Source organism: Pyrgilauda ruficollis, unplaced genomic scaffold (assembly GCF_017590135.1).
Source record: "Pyrgilauda ruficollis isolate IOZ18807 unplaced genomic scaffold, ASM1759013v1 scaffold122, whole genome shotgun sequence".
Taxonomy (NCBI): domain Eukaryota; kingdom Metazoa; phylum Chordata; class Aves; order Passeriformes; family Passeridae; genus Pyrgilauda; species Pyrgilauda ruficollis.
The window spans coordinates 877,364-892,907 of NW_024510544.1; the positions used below are offsets into that span (position 1 = coordinate 877,364).

The 15,544-nt window shown below is 50.2% G+C and overlaps 1 protein-coding gene across 1 annotated transcript; it reads left to right on the forward strand.

The window, feature by feature from the left end:
• The first annotated feature begins 252 nt into the window (after window positions 1-252).
• Window positions 253-14,970, forward strand: COG7 (component of oligomeric golgi complex 7). Its single transcript, XM_041490324.1, has 17 exons — window positions 253-493; window positions 1,109-1,257; window positions 1,719-1,835; window positions 1,986-2,154; window positions 3,149-3,231; window positions 3,978-4,100; window positions 5,412-5,610; window positions 7,599-7,726; window positions 8,081-8,235; window positions 9,438-9,554; window positions 10,068-10,133; window positions 10,837-11,023; window positions 11,958-12,098; window positions 12,541-12,624; window positions 12,942-13,056; window positions 14,098-14,241; window positions 14,402-14,970. Exons 1-17 carry the CDS (start codon window positions 328-330, stop codon window positions 14,566-14,568), a joined length of 2,310 nt encoding a protein of 769 aa, XP_041346258.1. The 5' UTR covers window positions 253-327; the 3' UTR covers window positions 14,569-14,970.
• The last annotated feature ends 574 nt before the right edge of the window (window positions 14,971-15,544 follow it).

The following is a 15,544-nucleotide window of genomic DNA, read 5'->3' on the forward strand; positions in this document are numbered from 1 at the left end:
GTGAATCGACACCAGCATTCAGCCCCCGTGCCAGCCTGTTCCAGGGACACAGGGACACCCCGGCCCGCTTTCCCCGGAGCCTGTGCCAGGTGCAGCGGGAGCTGAGGGGCGGTGGGCGCCGGTACCGGCAGCGCTGGGAGGGAGCGGAGCCGTGCCGGGGCGGGCACAGGGCCGGGGGCTGCGGGGAGGCCCTGCCCCGCTGCAGGCCCGGCCGGGGCCGCGGGGAGACACCGGCCCGGGCACGGGGCCCCGCATTTCCGGGAGCCGGCGGGGCCGGGCCGCAGCCGCTCGGGCTGTCCCCCCGCGGTCCCCCGCTGTCCCCCCGCGATGGACTTTTCGCGGTTCCTGTCGGACGAGTTCGAGGTGAAGGGCTGGGTGAACGCGGCGTTCCGCGCCGTGCAGCAGGAGGCCCCGGGCAAGGTGGACGCGCACGCCGCCACGCTGGTGATGAAGCTGCAGCTCTTCATCCAGGAGGTCAACAACGCCGTGGAAGGTGCGCGCGTCGCGGGGAGGGCTCGGGCCGGCCTTGGCGGCCGCGGCTCGGCTCCGCCCGGGAGCTCGGCGTGTCCCCGCGCCTCGTCTTCCCCGGGCGGAGCCGTGCAGGCCGCCCCGGGCCACGTCGGCGATCCCGGCCCGGCCGGCCTGGCCCGGGATGGGGATCCTCGCGCCCCGCTCGGGTCTCGTAGCTGTTCACCATCGCATCTGCGTTAAATGCTGGGAAACAGCAGCTGCTGCCAGCGCTGCCTGAGGTGGGGTGACAGGGTGCCCAGGGCAGTGTTGGAGTCCCTGGAAGGATTAAAAAGCCGTGTGCATGTGGCACTTGGGGACATGAGTTAGTGGTGGCCTTGGCAGTGCCGGGGGAACAGGACTGGACTGTTGGGAACAGTTGGACTTGATGTTCTCAGAGGGCTTTTTTACACCTGAATGATCCCATGATAAAATACATACTTAAAGTTTAAAGATACAGCTGAAGGTTTGTTTGATGTTTTGCTTTGTTTTTTAGCGTTGGGTTTTTTCAAATGCTAAAGATTAGATAAGATTATTGAAAGACTGCCTGTTCCTGCAAGGGCCGTCAGCCCTCCTCACTGACTGCTCCGTGTTCCTGCAGAAACGAGCCATCAGGCTCTCCAGAACATGCCCAGAGTCCTCCGGGAAGTGGAAGTCTTGAAACAGGAGGCAACATTCCTGAAGGAGCAGATGATCCTTGTTAAAGAGGATATAAAGAAGTTTGAAGAAGACACAGCTCAGTCCATGCAGGTCAGTTCTTAGTGTTTATCTGCAACTTGTGAAATTCTAAAAGTTACAGAGTTGCTCACTTGAAATAATCTTGTGAACTTAAGGTAGGCAAAACCACTTCTTTTACCATTAGAAGTGGAAAGGTGGGTGTGACACAGCTGTGCAGTCTGCATGTCATGAGGAGCAGCTGCTCAGGTGTCTGTTCAGAGCTGCTGGGGACACTGGGTTCTGCCTGGGGTGCACAGCATTTTCAGGCAAGGTGGATACTAAAAGAGCAAGACCAGAATTCAAACTAACCTGTTATTTGATTTTGAAAGATGATTTTACATCTCTAGCTCCTTCAAACCATTCCATCTTCTTGTAGTAATATGATCTTTTCACGCCTTTTTGTTTTTTAAATTTAAGCAGAAGCTGACTGCCAAGTACCTGTGAGAACCATTTTTTGTTTCAGTGGGGAACGTGGTGTTGTGGTTTTTTGGCAGGTCCTGGTAGAGATTGACCGGGTCAAGTCCAGGATGCAGCTGGCTGCCGAGTCACTTCAGGAAGCAGACAAATGGAGCACACTGAGTGCAGATATTGAAGAGACTCTTAAAACACAGGTAAATGCTGGATTATTTGGTATTTGTGCCTCCAGCTTTGCAGGGAGCTGTGTTTAAAACTCGGGTTTTGAGGTGACTGTGGCACACGTCCCTGGTGCTGGTGCTGTCTGAGGTTGCCCTTGGTGACAGGCTGCCTTTCCCTGCTGGCAGGACGTGTCCCTGATCTCAGCCAAGCTGACCAGCATGCAGAGCAGCCTGGCCATGCTGGTGGACACGCCGGATTACTCAGAGAAGTGTGTGCACCTGGAGGCACTGAAGAACCGCCTGGAGGCCATGGCCAGCCCCCAGATTGTTGCTGCTTTTAACTCCCAGTCTGTAGGTCAGTAGCTCCTGGTGTCATTTGCTGTCAGCACTGAGTTTGTTGTCTTTAAAACAGTTTGGGTGGAGAGTTGGTGCCCTGAGGCTCCTGGCACTGGGTCCTGAGCTTCTCCTGGTGGAGCAGATGCCCTGGAGTGTTTTGGGCTCTGCAGCTGCCTGCAGGCCAGTGCTGCTTTGATTTTCCTACGGTTTGGGGTACCTGTGGACTGCAGGAAACAAGAAGATTACAGGATTTTATGGGCCATGTGGATGTGGGAGATGGAGGTACTGCTCAAATAAGCAGAAGGGCCTTGGCTTTCTTTGTTTTTATCATGGTGTTATTGGTGTAATTAGGAAGGAAGTTCGTTTGGAAGTGTTCTGACTTCCTACTACTTTGTAAAAGCAGCTTTGCAAATTCTCCTTAGAAAACTGGTCTTTTGGACAGTTCTTTGTGCTGTTCCTTCCTTGTGCTGCTGTAAGTACTTCTGAAAAGTAGTTGTTCTGGTTGTTGACACTCATCTCTGTGCACCTTGAGGTCCTGGGGGGATCTGGGTCTATGGGGTACAAACCAGACTTTGGAGGAACCTGTGTTTCTAAGCCCTGTGCAGGAGCAGCTGTGCCATGAGTCAGTCTGAGGCACAGGTGTCATTTTGAGGACAGGTGAAAGCAAAGCTGAGGCCTTTGTCATGTATGCTTTAGGTTTGTAAGTGCTGGCTTGTTTCTAGAAACTAATTATTTCCTTCTAGGAAGTGCTCTGGCTTTAATACTGGATGTGTTAGCACTATGTGCAGGTTAGGAAGTTAAATTCATTCCGTGTGTCTGCTGTCTGATCTCGTTTGAGGTGGGTTTCAGGCGGTTCTGCTCTTGTTTGAGAAGATAAGCAAACAAAGATGAAGTTGTCTCTTTCTGTGTAGACCATTGTGCCTGCTCCCTTGTAAGAGGAGTTCTTGCTCAGACTGATGTCTCACCCTCAGCTTTGAGGCTGATCCTGATGCCTGTTATTTTGTTTCTTTTAGATCAGGCAAAAATGTTTGTTAAAGTCTTCACTGAAATTGATCGGATGCCCCAGCTTCTGGCTTATTATTACAAGTGTCACAAGGTGAGTGTTTCGGTAACACTTCAACGCTGAGGAATGGCAGTCGGAATTCTGGCTGGGCTCTGACTGCAGAGGGAGCTGCTGCCCCACGGATCTCAGCCGTGCTCTGCTGGGGGATGGCACCTGTTCCTCTCTGCATTTCCTTCTGTGACTTCTCTTGCTGCCTCTGAGCAGCCTTGGTTACTCCCCGTGTTGCAGGAGTAGTTCTCCATTCGGGTCCTTGTCCCTTCCTGCAGCAGACACAGTGTGTGTGTTCTGCTTGATTTCTCTGTGCCTTATGGGTTTGCTTTGCTGTGGATGTGGCCATGTCAGCAGTAACTTTATTACTGCAACTTGCCAGCTGCTGATTTCTGTAAACTCTTTTCAGGTAAGATTAAAAGTTGGAATTCCAGACAGTTCTGTAGCCATAACCTGAGCTTCAAATTTCTCACATGACTGTGACTTTTGAGGATTAAGTTCAAGGCTGGGGCTTGCCAAGTATTTCAACTATTATATGGGGGTATCAGTTGCAATCTCATTTTATGAGTAAAATACCAATGTTAATTAAATCTTTGAATCACTAAGAAGCTGAAAGTCTTTTCCTTCTGTGGTGCTGAATTATATGTAATGCTGAAACAGGGAGAGGGGCACGAGGGGGAGCCTCATGTTTTGGCAGAAGTGCTGTGCATGGGGAGTGCTGGGTTTGGCATAACAAAAGCATGACCTGTGGCCTGCCAGTTTTCTTCTCAGATGGTTCTGTTCCCCATCAGGTGCAGCTGGTGGCCGTGTGGCAGGAGCTTTGCCAGAGGGACTTGAGCTTGAATCGCCAGCTGACCGAGCTGTACGACACCCTCCTGGGGACCTGGCACGCCCAGCTGCAGTGGGCAGCGCAGGTGCAGTGACAGGGCTGGGACAGGGCAGGGCTGGGCACCCTCTGAATCCTCACAAAGCCTTGCAGAGCTCAGGGCTGCTCAGCCTGACTTACACTCTGGGCCTGACTGGTGCAGGATGGGATCTGCAGCCTGCTCACTGCTCCTGGTCCAGCCCTGCAGACGGGACTTGAGCTCTGGTGTTCCACCAGCAGCAAGGTTGCCGTGTTATTGACATTAAAGCTGCTCTATCACTTTCATCTGTATCTTAAGTTAAAACTAATTTGTTGATGTTGTAAATGTGTTCTGTTGCAAGGCATTTGAAATGCCTGAATTGCTTTATCCCTTGGCCTGGAGGAAGCCCTCAAGGTCACGCTGGACTGATGCGTGTTGCTCTGTGTAAGATATCTGAGGGCTTCTGCTGTCACCCCTTGGAGTCTGTGTGCTTGTTTTCCCTGCCAAGAATCATGTAGGATCAAAAAAAGTTTTTGTCCTTTGGTAAAATGAAGAAATAAGTTCATATTGTTGAAGAGTTTTTCATCCATGAAGGGTAAGAGATTGTTATCTTCATGTGACAAAGCCAGTGTCAGTGCAAGGCCTGTGCTGCAGAGGAGCTCAGTGTTTCCTTGAAATGTATTTTTTCTGCCTAATGATTCGATGTGACTTACAGGTCAGATGTCAGGTTACATTTTAGCAGATATTCTTTGAACTGGGGATTGTGAGAAATGGCAGGTGGGGCACAGCTCATGTCACTCAATCTCCTGTGTTGCTTCTGCTTTCTGAAAAACTCTTGGACCTTTTTGATGGTAAACCCAGCTTTCAAAGCAAATGAACAGAGTAGCTGATGAAAAAGTCACAATGAAGGCTGTAAAAAGGTTGATGCTAGTGGAGTGGCTGATTCTCAGCTGATTACAGACTTTCTAGCCTTTTCACTACTGACTTCTGCCTATCTGACCATAATTTAACTTGTGATATAGTCCTATTTCTTCATATTTTACTGATTCATGTTGTTTCCCAACACACCTGTGTCAACTGAGTGCTCTGTTTCAAATGCCCTCTTCTGTCAGGTGTCTTTTGAATCACTGTAGTGCCTGTGTTCTTGTGTATTCAGTTTTTGACCTGTGCCTGTCTTCTAGTTTCTTGGTGGCTGTACTCTATGTACTGCCCTAGACTCGCAGTCGGGCTGTCCTGTGTGCTAGGCCAGCGTGGCTCTTGCAGCCTTAGCTGAGCACCTCTGGCTTCTTCACCCCTTGTGGGTGCTCCAGGTTTGGAGCTGCCTGCTGCTCTCTGCTCTGTGTGTTCCTCTCAGGCAATGCAGCTGTTCTGCTGCCGCAGGTCTTCAAGAACCCCCATGAAGTCGTGACTGTGCTGTTGATTCAAACCCTGGGAGCTCTGGTGCCTTCCATCCCTGTGTGTCTCAGCACTGCCATGGAGAGGACGGGCCAGGACACCAAGCTGGCCCAGCTGCTGGAGCTGCACCATGCCACCGTCCACTTCGCCAAGGGGCTGGAGGTAGCCATGCTGCCAAACCTCAGTAAGGCTCTGGCTCTGAATTCTGTCACTCTATGCTGTCCCCTTTGTGAAGTCCCATTGTGGGATTTTGTTTAGTTTTAGGTGGAGGGAGGGATTATCTCTTCTAAGCAATGCCCAGTTCCACAGCACTTGCACCTTTGTGTTTGTGTGTATATCTTGCACCTGAGCTGTTGACACAACAGAGTTTCCTGAAGCAGCCCTGTCCTGAGCTGGCTCTGCAGGGTAAATAGCATTTAGCACTTCTCCTTTTACAGGCTTTACTGTTTCTTCTGTCTCCCAGACAAGGAAATGTCTCCAGAGAGGCAGTAAGACCCATTGTGAGAGATGACAAAGCAGAAAAGTTGAGGAGTTTCCTGGAATTACCACCTCACTAAACAAGAGAAAGCCTGCTTGAAGGCTGCATCCATTGGATGCTTGTCTTTGTTTTTTGTAGTTTTTATGTTGTTACTGGCTTAGAGTTTGATCAAGTGACAATGCCCAGTGGTTTTTTTGAACTGTTGGTAGTTTTTTCCCAGCAGCATCTTCAGTGTTTGTTTCCAAATCTGCCCTGTGCTTTCCCCTCCCTGGGACGTTTGTCACTTTGGTCATGATTGCTGAGTGATTCCTGCAAACCACACAGCAGTGAGGTGCTGTTTGCACAAGTTTACACCTGACTGGAGCTGTTGGCTATTTATAGACCCTTATGAATTTGGTGGGGCCGCTTCAAAGACTGGCTGTGGGAAAATCCAAAATTAAGGCTAATGGAGCATTCCTGATGCTGTGCTTCCTGTGTTTGGTTCCTCATAACATTGTCTTGAGCTGTTTAAACCCAGATTCTTTCTTGATCCTGTAAATTATGATTGCTGGGCAATGTCAGGGAGTGTGACTGTGTCTGTTGTCGGTCTGGTTGCATACACATCAATCATTTTCTGGCTTAATTTGTGGTTCATTATAGAAATTATTAAAAAGGACGTGGGAAAATAATGCCAGATTGTAGAAGATGATGGAATAGGAAGACCACTGTTGAACTGTTATCTGAGTGTGTTTAAAAAAACACCCAAAGCCTTTATTTCTGTCTCTTTTAGTGTGGGTAATACGTTTGAGAAAAGAAATATCTCAAGAATGGAAAGACCAGGTGACTCAGCTGAGGAGACTCAAACCAGTTCCTGTGTGTATGTGTGAGGGGAGGGCTCAGCTGTGATTCACAGGATAATTCAGTTTGGAAGGGACCTTGGAAGATGATCTGGTCCAGTCTCCTGCTCCAGGCAGGAGCTGCTGTGAGGTCAGACTGGTGCTTGGCATACTGTTGAGTCTGGTCTCCAAAGTGTCCAAGCACAGAGGCAGTGCTGGCTGTGGACAGACTGCTCCATTGCTTTCCTCTCCTCAGGGTGTCAAAGTCTTTTCTGATAGCCAGGATTCAAAGTAATTTTGGTTTGCTGCAGGTTTGAGTTTGGCAGAGCTTTGTGAGAACAGCTGGTGCCCAGTTCTGATTTGGGCAGTAATCATTCAGCCCTGCTTTGTGTTTGGGTTGGCAGCTCCCTGCTCAGGCATGGCACCGAGAGCTGAGTTTGTGCTTCACGTTCGGCTCTGCTTGATGAACGCTGGCACAGCAGTGCTGAATGACTCGAATTAGTGTCAATTATTTTAAGTGTGAACTAGGCTTTCTGATGAATGAGGATTGCCCCTGTTTGACGCCGTGGGAGTGATGTGTTTCAATTCTTCTGCTGTAGGTTGGAATGTTTGATAGATTTTTGTCGCCCAGGCTGTTTTGGGTCAGTGAGTGCTGATTTTCTTGAGACACTTGTTGAGGTAGAACATCTTGGTTTTAGGAAGCAGGTAGAGATAGTAATCTTGTTTCTAAAAAAATAAAAAAACCCAATCTGTGTACTTGAGATTGAAGCTGTTGGGCAGCATTCCAAGCCTGTGCAGGCAGCATGCTTTAGTAGCTTGAAATGAGGCTTTTAGTAGCATATTCATCTCTTTGTAGACTAAACATGTGATTCTTTGTAGAGGAGCAGAACCTCGTGAAAGTGATGGAGCTTGTGGAAGTGGTGTATGCTCCCTACAAGCCCTATCAACTCGAGTATGGAGACCTGGAAGAAGAGAATCTCCTCATCCAGATCAGTGCAGTGCCCTTGGTAATGTACCAGTCTTTGCTGTCCTGGGAGAGGCTGAAGCTTCCACTAAACACAGGGGTCTTTGTCACAGTTACTGCTCTCTTTGCCCCTCTCCTTTTTGGTTATGTTTCCTTTCATTTGTAGAATATTCTGCTGTTGGCAGAGCTGTTTTTCCCTGAGGACCTGGGGAATGCAGGGTTTGGCAGCCTGGCTGTTGTTGCAGTCTGTGGGCAGGAGGGTGGGAGCACCAGCATGGTTCTGCTCTAAGAGTTGCACAGAAAAGGAGGATAGCAGAGAACAGTCACACAAGGTGTGTTTTCTCTATTACCTGGAAGAAGAGCCAGGCTCAGCTCTGTTGTTCCTGTTGTTATTTAGGAGCACTGGGAAGTGATTGATTGTGTCCAAGAGCTGAACCACTCAGTCAGCAAACTCTTCACGCTGGCGGCCGGAGCCATCGACAGCTGCGTCAAGCTCACGGATGGCCTGGGGGTGTGTGGGCTGCTGAAGGCCCTGAAGGCCCTCTTCTCCAAGTAAGGTGCCTTTAGGTGCTGCTCCATTTATCCTGGGCGAGTTGTGAGTGTGCAGTTTGTGGCCAAGGACTCTGCAGTTTATGGAAAATGGCTGAGAGCAGAAAGTGTCTCTGCCTGTACCATGAATCATCAGTATCCCCCTTGCTGCTTCATTCGAGCACAGGCTGTTTTCTAGAGGAAAAATGAAAGATTTTGTGGCTAAATCAAAAGCTTGCCAGCTGTTTTTGATTCTGGTTGCGGAGAGTTTTCATTTTTAATAAATACTTTCGAAGGAGAAAATGTTTCCCAAAACAAAATAAGGTAAATTAGGCTGATGAAAGGAGATCTCAGTGGGGAAATAAGTCTGGAGGTTGAACTTGATAATCTTGGAGGTCTTTTCCAACCATATTGGTTCTGTGAATACACAGTCACTGGGACAAGTAACCTCACATTCAGGATCTGCCTGTAAGTCTGAGATACCCCACAGAGTGAGGTTCCCTCTTAATTCTTGTCTTAAAGTGTCACTTTCCTATTCCTATACTGGTTTACTCCTTATTCCTTCACGATTCTGAAAGAGCTGCTCACAAGGTATGAATCAGGTATTGCTGCCCTTTGGGAGGGGGGAAGAGGAAAGCACAAGTCTGATCTCACCTTCTTTATAGGCAATTAGAGAGCAATGTACCTGCCTCCAGCTTATGGGCATTATTAAAAAGAAAATGGGGGTGGGTAGAAAACAGAATGTTCTTCTCTTTATCCATGTTCTAATCTGGGGAGTAGCTGAGAAAACAAATTCATGAGATTGTTGTCACCATGTTCCTGGAGTAGGGGCCAAGTGATGTTGGAGTAGCAGGAGCTGTATAAAGTTTTCCTGGTCTTTCCTAGGAGATGGTCAGTGTAGTGGTAGCTGAAATGTCTTACTCGTTCCTTCTCACAGGCAGGGAGAGCTCCTGGTAATGCACAGGCAGCAAACTGAGGCAGCCACGCAGCATCTCTCGTGCTCCTTGTCCTCTGGCCTAGGCTGGAGTGGGCTGTGGCTGATCAGTTCCTCACATCCACCTGTCTGGAGTGGAACCAGAGTGTCTCTTCTCTACTCCTTTTAGTATTTCTGGTTCTCGTTTGGCCCTTGCAGAGGACTGACTGAGCAAATCACAGGACGTGTGTTTGTGCTGCTCTCCAGCCTGCTCTCATGCTGGTGCTTCTCTGTGCTCCTTTTCTCACTGCAGGTATACATCTGACTTCACAAACACGCTGCAGTCTATACGAAAGAAATGTAAACTGGATGATGTCCTGGCAGATTCCCTGTTCCAGGAGGACTGGACTGCATTCCAGAACTCTGTCCGGTGAAGGGTTTGGTTTTCTTTGTCTGGCTCAGAGCTGGTTTTTGTGTCAAAGCTGAAAGGGAACTACTTGGGGTCAGTTTACACAAGTTCTCAGTGCAGAACACAGGGCTGAGCTCTCTGTGCTGCTGGGAGCACCAGTGTCAGGCGTGGGTTTCAGGTTGCTCCTGGCACGGGGAGGGCTGTGGGGCTCCCCACCCTGCCTGGAGCAAGGCTGCATCTCATGCCACTTGTAATTTTAGCAGCTCTTAGAATTTTTCCCAGTGACACTGAGCTGGCCTTCCCCATGATGACAAGAAGTAGTATATGGATGAGGCCATTGGGGAAAAAAAAAATCAGTGTTATCAAATGGATGCAGAGTTTATCTCCAGATTGACTCTTGAGTGATGTGTGGGCTGTGGTTTGGTTATAGCTTTTCATAATTACTTGATGTGGGTCTGAGATGGGTTCTCTGAGGGGGGTCTGGCATTATCTGCCTCAAATCTCACAGTGTGTTTTTGTCTTACTCTTTTCCAGGATAATTTCCATTTGTGGTGAACTCCTTCATCAGTGTGGAGACTTCGAGCAGCAGCTGGCCAACAGGTGGGCACTGGTGGCCTTAATTCAGAGCTGTCAATGTAGGAACCAAGTTGAAAGAAAACAAGCCCCAAGGTGCTTTGGTTGCATGGACCATGGAGGGAAAGCCACCACTGATTCCCCTTCCCCATGCTTTGACATTCAGAGGTGGGGCATAGACTGTTCTGCCCAGTCATGTTCCCTGAGGCAGTCCCAAGAATCCTTTTCCTTGGATTCCTGCCTGGCCACCAGTGGGCTGCCAGATGGGGGTCAGGAAGGAATTTTCCACCAGATCAAATTGGCAAGATCCTTGTGACATGGGGCATGGATCACGTGCTGAAATGTGTAGGTGTGCCTTACCTGTTGGCTTCCCTGTAACCTGAGGAGTGTAGGCACAGGCAGCACGTGGATCTTGCTACTCCTTGTTGTAAGCAGTTCCCTGCCCAGGCTGTGGTTCCTTGAAGTGCTTAGTGTGACTGGAGAAGAGCCCAGCCTGCAGTGCTCAGTGGGGCCCCTCTGTCCTCGTGTTCCCAGAGCACAAACCCCCCTGTCCTCCCAGCACCTCTGCAGCTGGTGAGTTGCACAGCTGGAGAGGACTGGCTGCAGCTCTCTGTCAGTGAATGCTCTCCTTGGAGTCACTCAGGGGCAGTGCTGGTCCTTGGGCCAGCATGAGGACAGCACTGCTGAGTCCAGAGGATCCTGCTGGTGACTTTTGTGTACTTGTTTTCAGGATTTTGTCGACTGCTGGGAAGTATCTCTCAGACTCCTACAGCCCTTGCAGTTTTTCTGGCTTTCAGGACACCAGTTCTGCAGAAAAGAAGAGCTCCATAAAAAATCCTTGGCAGGAATACAATTATCTCTTGAAGGAGAATCCATCCGAGTATGCCAGCCTTATGGAAACACTTTACACTCTGAAGGTAGCCCTGGGGCCTGGAGAGCCTGCCTCTGTTACAGTGTGCTCTTGGGCCCATGGTGGGTGGGATTCCCCCCCCAGTCTGATGACTTTTCATGCTGGGCTGCAGCCTTTCCATGGGCTGTGTTCTGCAGAGACACTGATACACAGAGAGATGAAAAGTCCAAACCCAGGAAGTCTGGACTCATTCCATCTCTCCCCAGATCCTGGCTCTGTTTTGTGAACATGCCCTCATCAGCTCAGGTGAGGGAGATTTTATCACACTGAGCATTGGGAAGGTTGTGTTGGAGCCATCTCAAATTCTGGAGCCCACACACCACCTTCTGAGGCTTTCTCTGCCACTTAGGATCTGCTGCCCTGTCCAGTCTGAAACAGAATTCTGCAGGATCATTCATGCATGGATCTGTGAGCAGGGTAGAATGGCTTTAGTTATCTTCTCGTGGATCTAAGTTATGTTTGCCATCACTGGTCACATGCAGTAGTGAATTCAAGGTTATGAGTTTTATTTCCTCAAAATGTTTTGATTTCTTCTGCACTTGGTTTACCTGCAGCTTTTGTGGTTCCACCTTCAGTGTCATGTGTCTGACTTTAAACCTTGACTAAACTGTCCAGTTCCACAGCTACTCTTCAGGTAGAACTTAATTCCGTGCAGGGGATCAGTTGTGCCCTTTGAATAAAAGGCAGTTTTGCCACCTTCTCTGCAAGTTTCTCAGTGTCCAGCATGTGCCAGAGCCCAGGGAGGCTGGAATGTGATGCTGATTCCTTGTCCTCAGGGAGCAGTGGCAGTTTCTGTCTTCAATAACTGCTTGGAATAGGTCATTCCAAAAGAAACAGGCGGTGCCACCGTAGAGGAAAGCTCTGCTGCACAGGGATAAAACCCCTGCAAGCATGTTAGCCCAGCCCCTGTGTGAGTGTCAATGTTTCTCTGTGTGTGTCAGGAGAAGGGCACCAGCCAGCACAGCCTGCTGTCGGCGTCGCGAGCGGCCCTGGCGCGCCTCAACCAGCTGTCCCACCAGCTGGCCTTCGACTCCGTGTTCCTGCGCATCAAACAGCAGCTGCTGCTGGTTCCCAGGATGGAGGTGGGCACCGGGGCCTCGGGCTGAGCTGGGCAGGCAGGGTTTGCCTGGGGGCCCCCTGGGTCAGCACTGCTTGGCTGGCTCCTGCTCAGAGCCGTTCTCTCTGGCGCTGCCTTTGTGCCACGAGCCGCAGGCAGTGGAGCGGTTTCCCTTCCCTCACCCACAGCCTTTGCAGCACAGGCGTTTGAAGGCTCTGGTGTTTGTTTGAGGTGCTGCTTTTCTGACCCATGTGGGCGTGTTTCCCACACAGAGCTGGGCAGAAGAAGAGTGGGTGTTTTGGGCCTGAGGGATAACATGGTAAACAGTTTTCTCACTGTCTGTGTTCTACTTCCTAGAATCCCTTGGGTAGTCACAGTTCACGTTGTTGGGTCACCCCTTTCTAAAATGCTGACAGGCTTCATGCTCTGGGAAGTCATTGATTCATCCTGCACTTTCTGCCTTACAGGGCTGGAGTTCTGGTGGCATTGGTGAGACCCTGACAGATGACCTGCCCAACTTCAGCCTGACCCCTCTGGAATATATCAGCAATGTAAGAGCTCAACTGTCTTTCTGCTCTAGAAAACAAATTGCTGGGAACTCTCCAGAGAGCAAAGATTTGCTTGGAGTAGCAGTTCTCTGTGCAGGTCTTTCTTACCATGAGTGTTTCAGTGACTGCTTCTGTGACCTTGTGAAAAACTGTTTCTTGTACCAAGTGTAGTGATGCACGAGAGCCAATTTGTAGGTGAGTGAGTGGCTGTCAGGCTCAGCTCTCTGCTTTCAGGTGTATTTACTGCGTGTGACTTTTTCTCTAGTAAAGGACTTGCCTTGCATTTGTTCAGTGATTCAGCTTTTGTGCTTTTATTCCAGATTGGGCAATACATTATGTCTCTTCCTCTGCACCTGGAGCCATTTGTCACTCAAGAGGATTCTGCTTTGGAGCTGGCATTACATGCTGGGAAACTGCCATACCCCCCAGAGCAAGGTAGGGTGAGACCAAAGGCTTGGAGTGTCTGGGGAAAGCTTTCCATCCTGACATCACACGGGTGGGATGTGGTACAGTGACAAAACCATTCGAGATCCCTTTCCTATCACACTGTTTCTTCCAAGAATCCTTTGGTAAAACCCAGGAGGAGCCTCTAAATAATGAGTAAAACTTGTTTTTGTTTCATTCAAACTGGAAGCTTTGGCTTGGTCTGTGTGAGTTTGGTGTTCATTAAAATGGTGGTTTGGGGTCTGAAGAGTTCTGGTGGGTTTTGGCTGCTGTTCCTGCTCCAGGGGGCTGGCCCTGCCTGCTGTCACTGATCCTGCTGCAGGGAACAGCAGTAGCCACCTAATGCCTTTCCCTGCAGGCTGGCAGTGTACCTGCTGTGCTGGGTTTAGTCTCTTTATGGTGGTGTTATTTCCACAGACAGTGAAGAAAGCATAGAGCTTGGTATTTACAGGCTTCCTGGAACCTTCCAAAAATACACTCTTTAGTTCAGGCTTTTGCATTACTATTATGTCACCTTGAAGCATTTGCATGTTGTAATGCCTTGATAATTTTCAAAGCACTAATGAACACAGACTGCCTTTAGGGCTGGAAAAAACTCTTGTGAATCCTTGTCACTGCCATGGTTTGCAAACTGCTCCTGGAAGAGGATCCTGCAGGAGCTGCCAGGCAGTGCCCTGTCCCAGCTGGTCACCCATCAGCCCTTTGGAAGTGACTTTCCTGGAGGGTAATCAGGGGAGTGTTTTGGGTCTGGAGCTCTTGTCAGTGCTGTGCAGTGCAGGGAGAGTACCTGGCTGCTTAGATTACTCCAGACCCAGCTGGTAAGCTCTGACTACCTGGCTGTCCTGGGAAGGAGCAGTTCACCTGTTAATAACCAGTTATTAATTAGCTGTTCAGATGTTACTAACCAGTTACTAATTAGCTGTTCAGATGGTATTAATTAGCTGTTGAGATGTTACTAAGCAGCCAGGGCTATGTGAAAGGCAGCAGGGGCAGGCCAGGCGTGCTGGCGGCTGACGGGCGCTGTCTGTGCAGGAGATGAGCTGCCCGAGCTGGACAACGTGGCTGACTACTGGCTGGGCTCCATCGCCAGGGCCACCATGCACACCTACTGCGAGGTCATCCTGCAGATCCCTCAGCTCACAGCACACTCCACCAAGCAGCTGGCCACGGACATTGGTGAGCTCAGGGCTGCTCTGTCACCCGCGGGGTTCCTGCCGGGGTGTGCCTGTGGGTGGGAGCTGTCCCTGACAGGGTTCCCTGTCACCAAGAACAAGGGTATCTTTCATTGCACGGCGTCTATTGCAGGTTAAATGCAAATCTTGCCTTGATTTTGCAGATTACCTGATCAACGTGATGGATGCCCTGGGCCTCCAGCCCTCGCGGGCGCTGCAGAACATTGCAGCTCTGCTGAAGGCCAAGCCAGAGGAGTTTCGCCAGGCTGCCAAGAGCCTGCCCCGCAGGATGGCCGCTGGCATCGCGGCCATGAGGGGCCTGGAGGGGTAGCTGTGCCCTCCCTGCCACTGGCATCACTGCCAGGAGGGGCCTGGAGTGCCAGCTGTGCCCTCCCTGCCTCTGGCATCGCGGCCATGAGGGGCCTGGAGTGCCAGCTGTGCCCTCCCTGCCGCTGGCATCGCTGCCATGAGGGGCCTGGAGTGCCGGCTGTGCCCTCCCTGCCGCTGGCATCGCTGCCAGGAGGGGCCTGGAGGGGTAGCTGCGCCCTCCCTGCCTCTGGCATTGTAGCCATGAGGGGCCTGGAGTGCCGGCTGTACCCTCCCTGCCTCTGGCCCCTGCTCAAGGACTCATCTCAGATTGGTTTTCATTTCTGCAAGGACAGAGAAAAGATCTCTGGGGATTGGGGGAATTTATTTCAGACTAACTTTTAATAAATGTCTTTGTCTAGGAAAAGCTTGTTCCATTCTTCCATCTTTAGAAATAAGGAAAGGTGTCCTATGGCCAAATTTCCCAAAACCTCTAGATGACCCTGAGTAGGTTGAGGAGTGCTGGAAGTGTTCTGCCTGGTGCTGTGGAGTTCATGCTTTGTGGCAGCTTTTTCAGAGAACTTAGTCTGCTGTGTCTGAGGTGATGGGGAAGATCAGCACAGAGGGGCTGCCTGTAGGCAGTGGCCACTGCTCAGGTGTCCTAAATACAGGGTCAGGAAGGGTCTCTTCACTTGACACTTGAGGCTTGATAAAGCTTGGCCCTGAAAATAAAACGAGCTTTGCAGGTTGTTCCTGGTGCAATTTCACTATTCTATGGAAAGCCATAAAGTTTGTAAGGAATTTAAAGAAAGTGGTGCTTCCTTGTAGAATTTATTACCATTTGTTGTATAGATTTTTGAGGACCAGCTGGTCTAGCCTTAGTGTGCTCTCCTGGGAGACAGTGGGGCAGAATACAGGGAGCTCCCAAAACTGGAATGGCAGCTGAGTCTGGAGCAGCTGCACTGCTGCTGCAGCTGGAAACCCCTTTGCTCAGCTGGGCT

Coding starts and splice junctions, on each gene's coding strand:
- COG7 (XM_041490324.1), top strand. CDS start 328: ATGGACTTTTCGCGGTTCCTGTCGGACGAGTTCGAGGTGAAGGGCTGG. Junction 3,232..3,977: donor ATTATTACAAGTGTCACAAG/GTGAGTGTTTCG, acceptor GTTCCCCATCAG/GTGCAGCTGGTGGCCGTGTG. Junction 4,101..5,411: donor AGCTGCAGTGGGCAGCGCAG/GTGCAGTGACAG, acceptor CTGCTGCCGCAG/GTCTTCAAGAACCCCCATGA.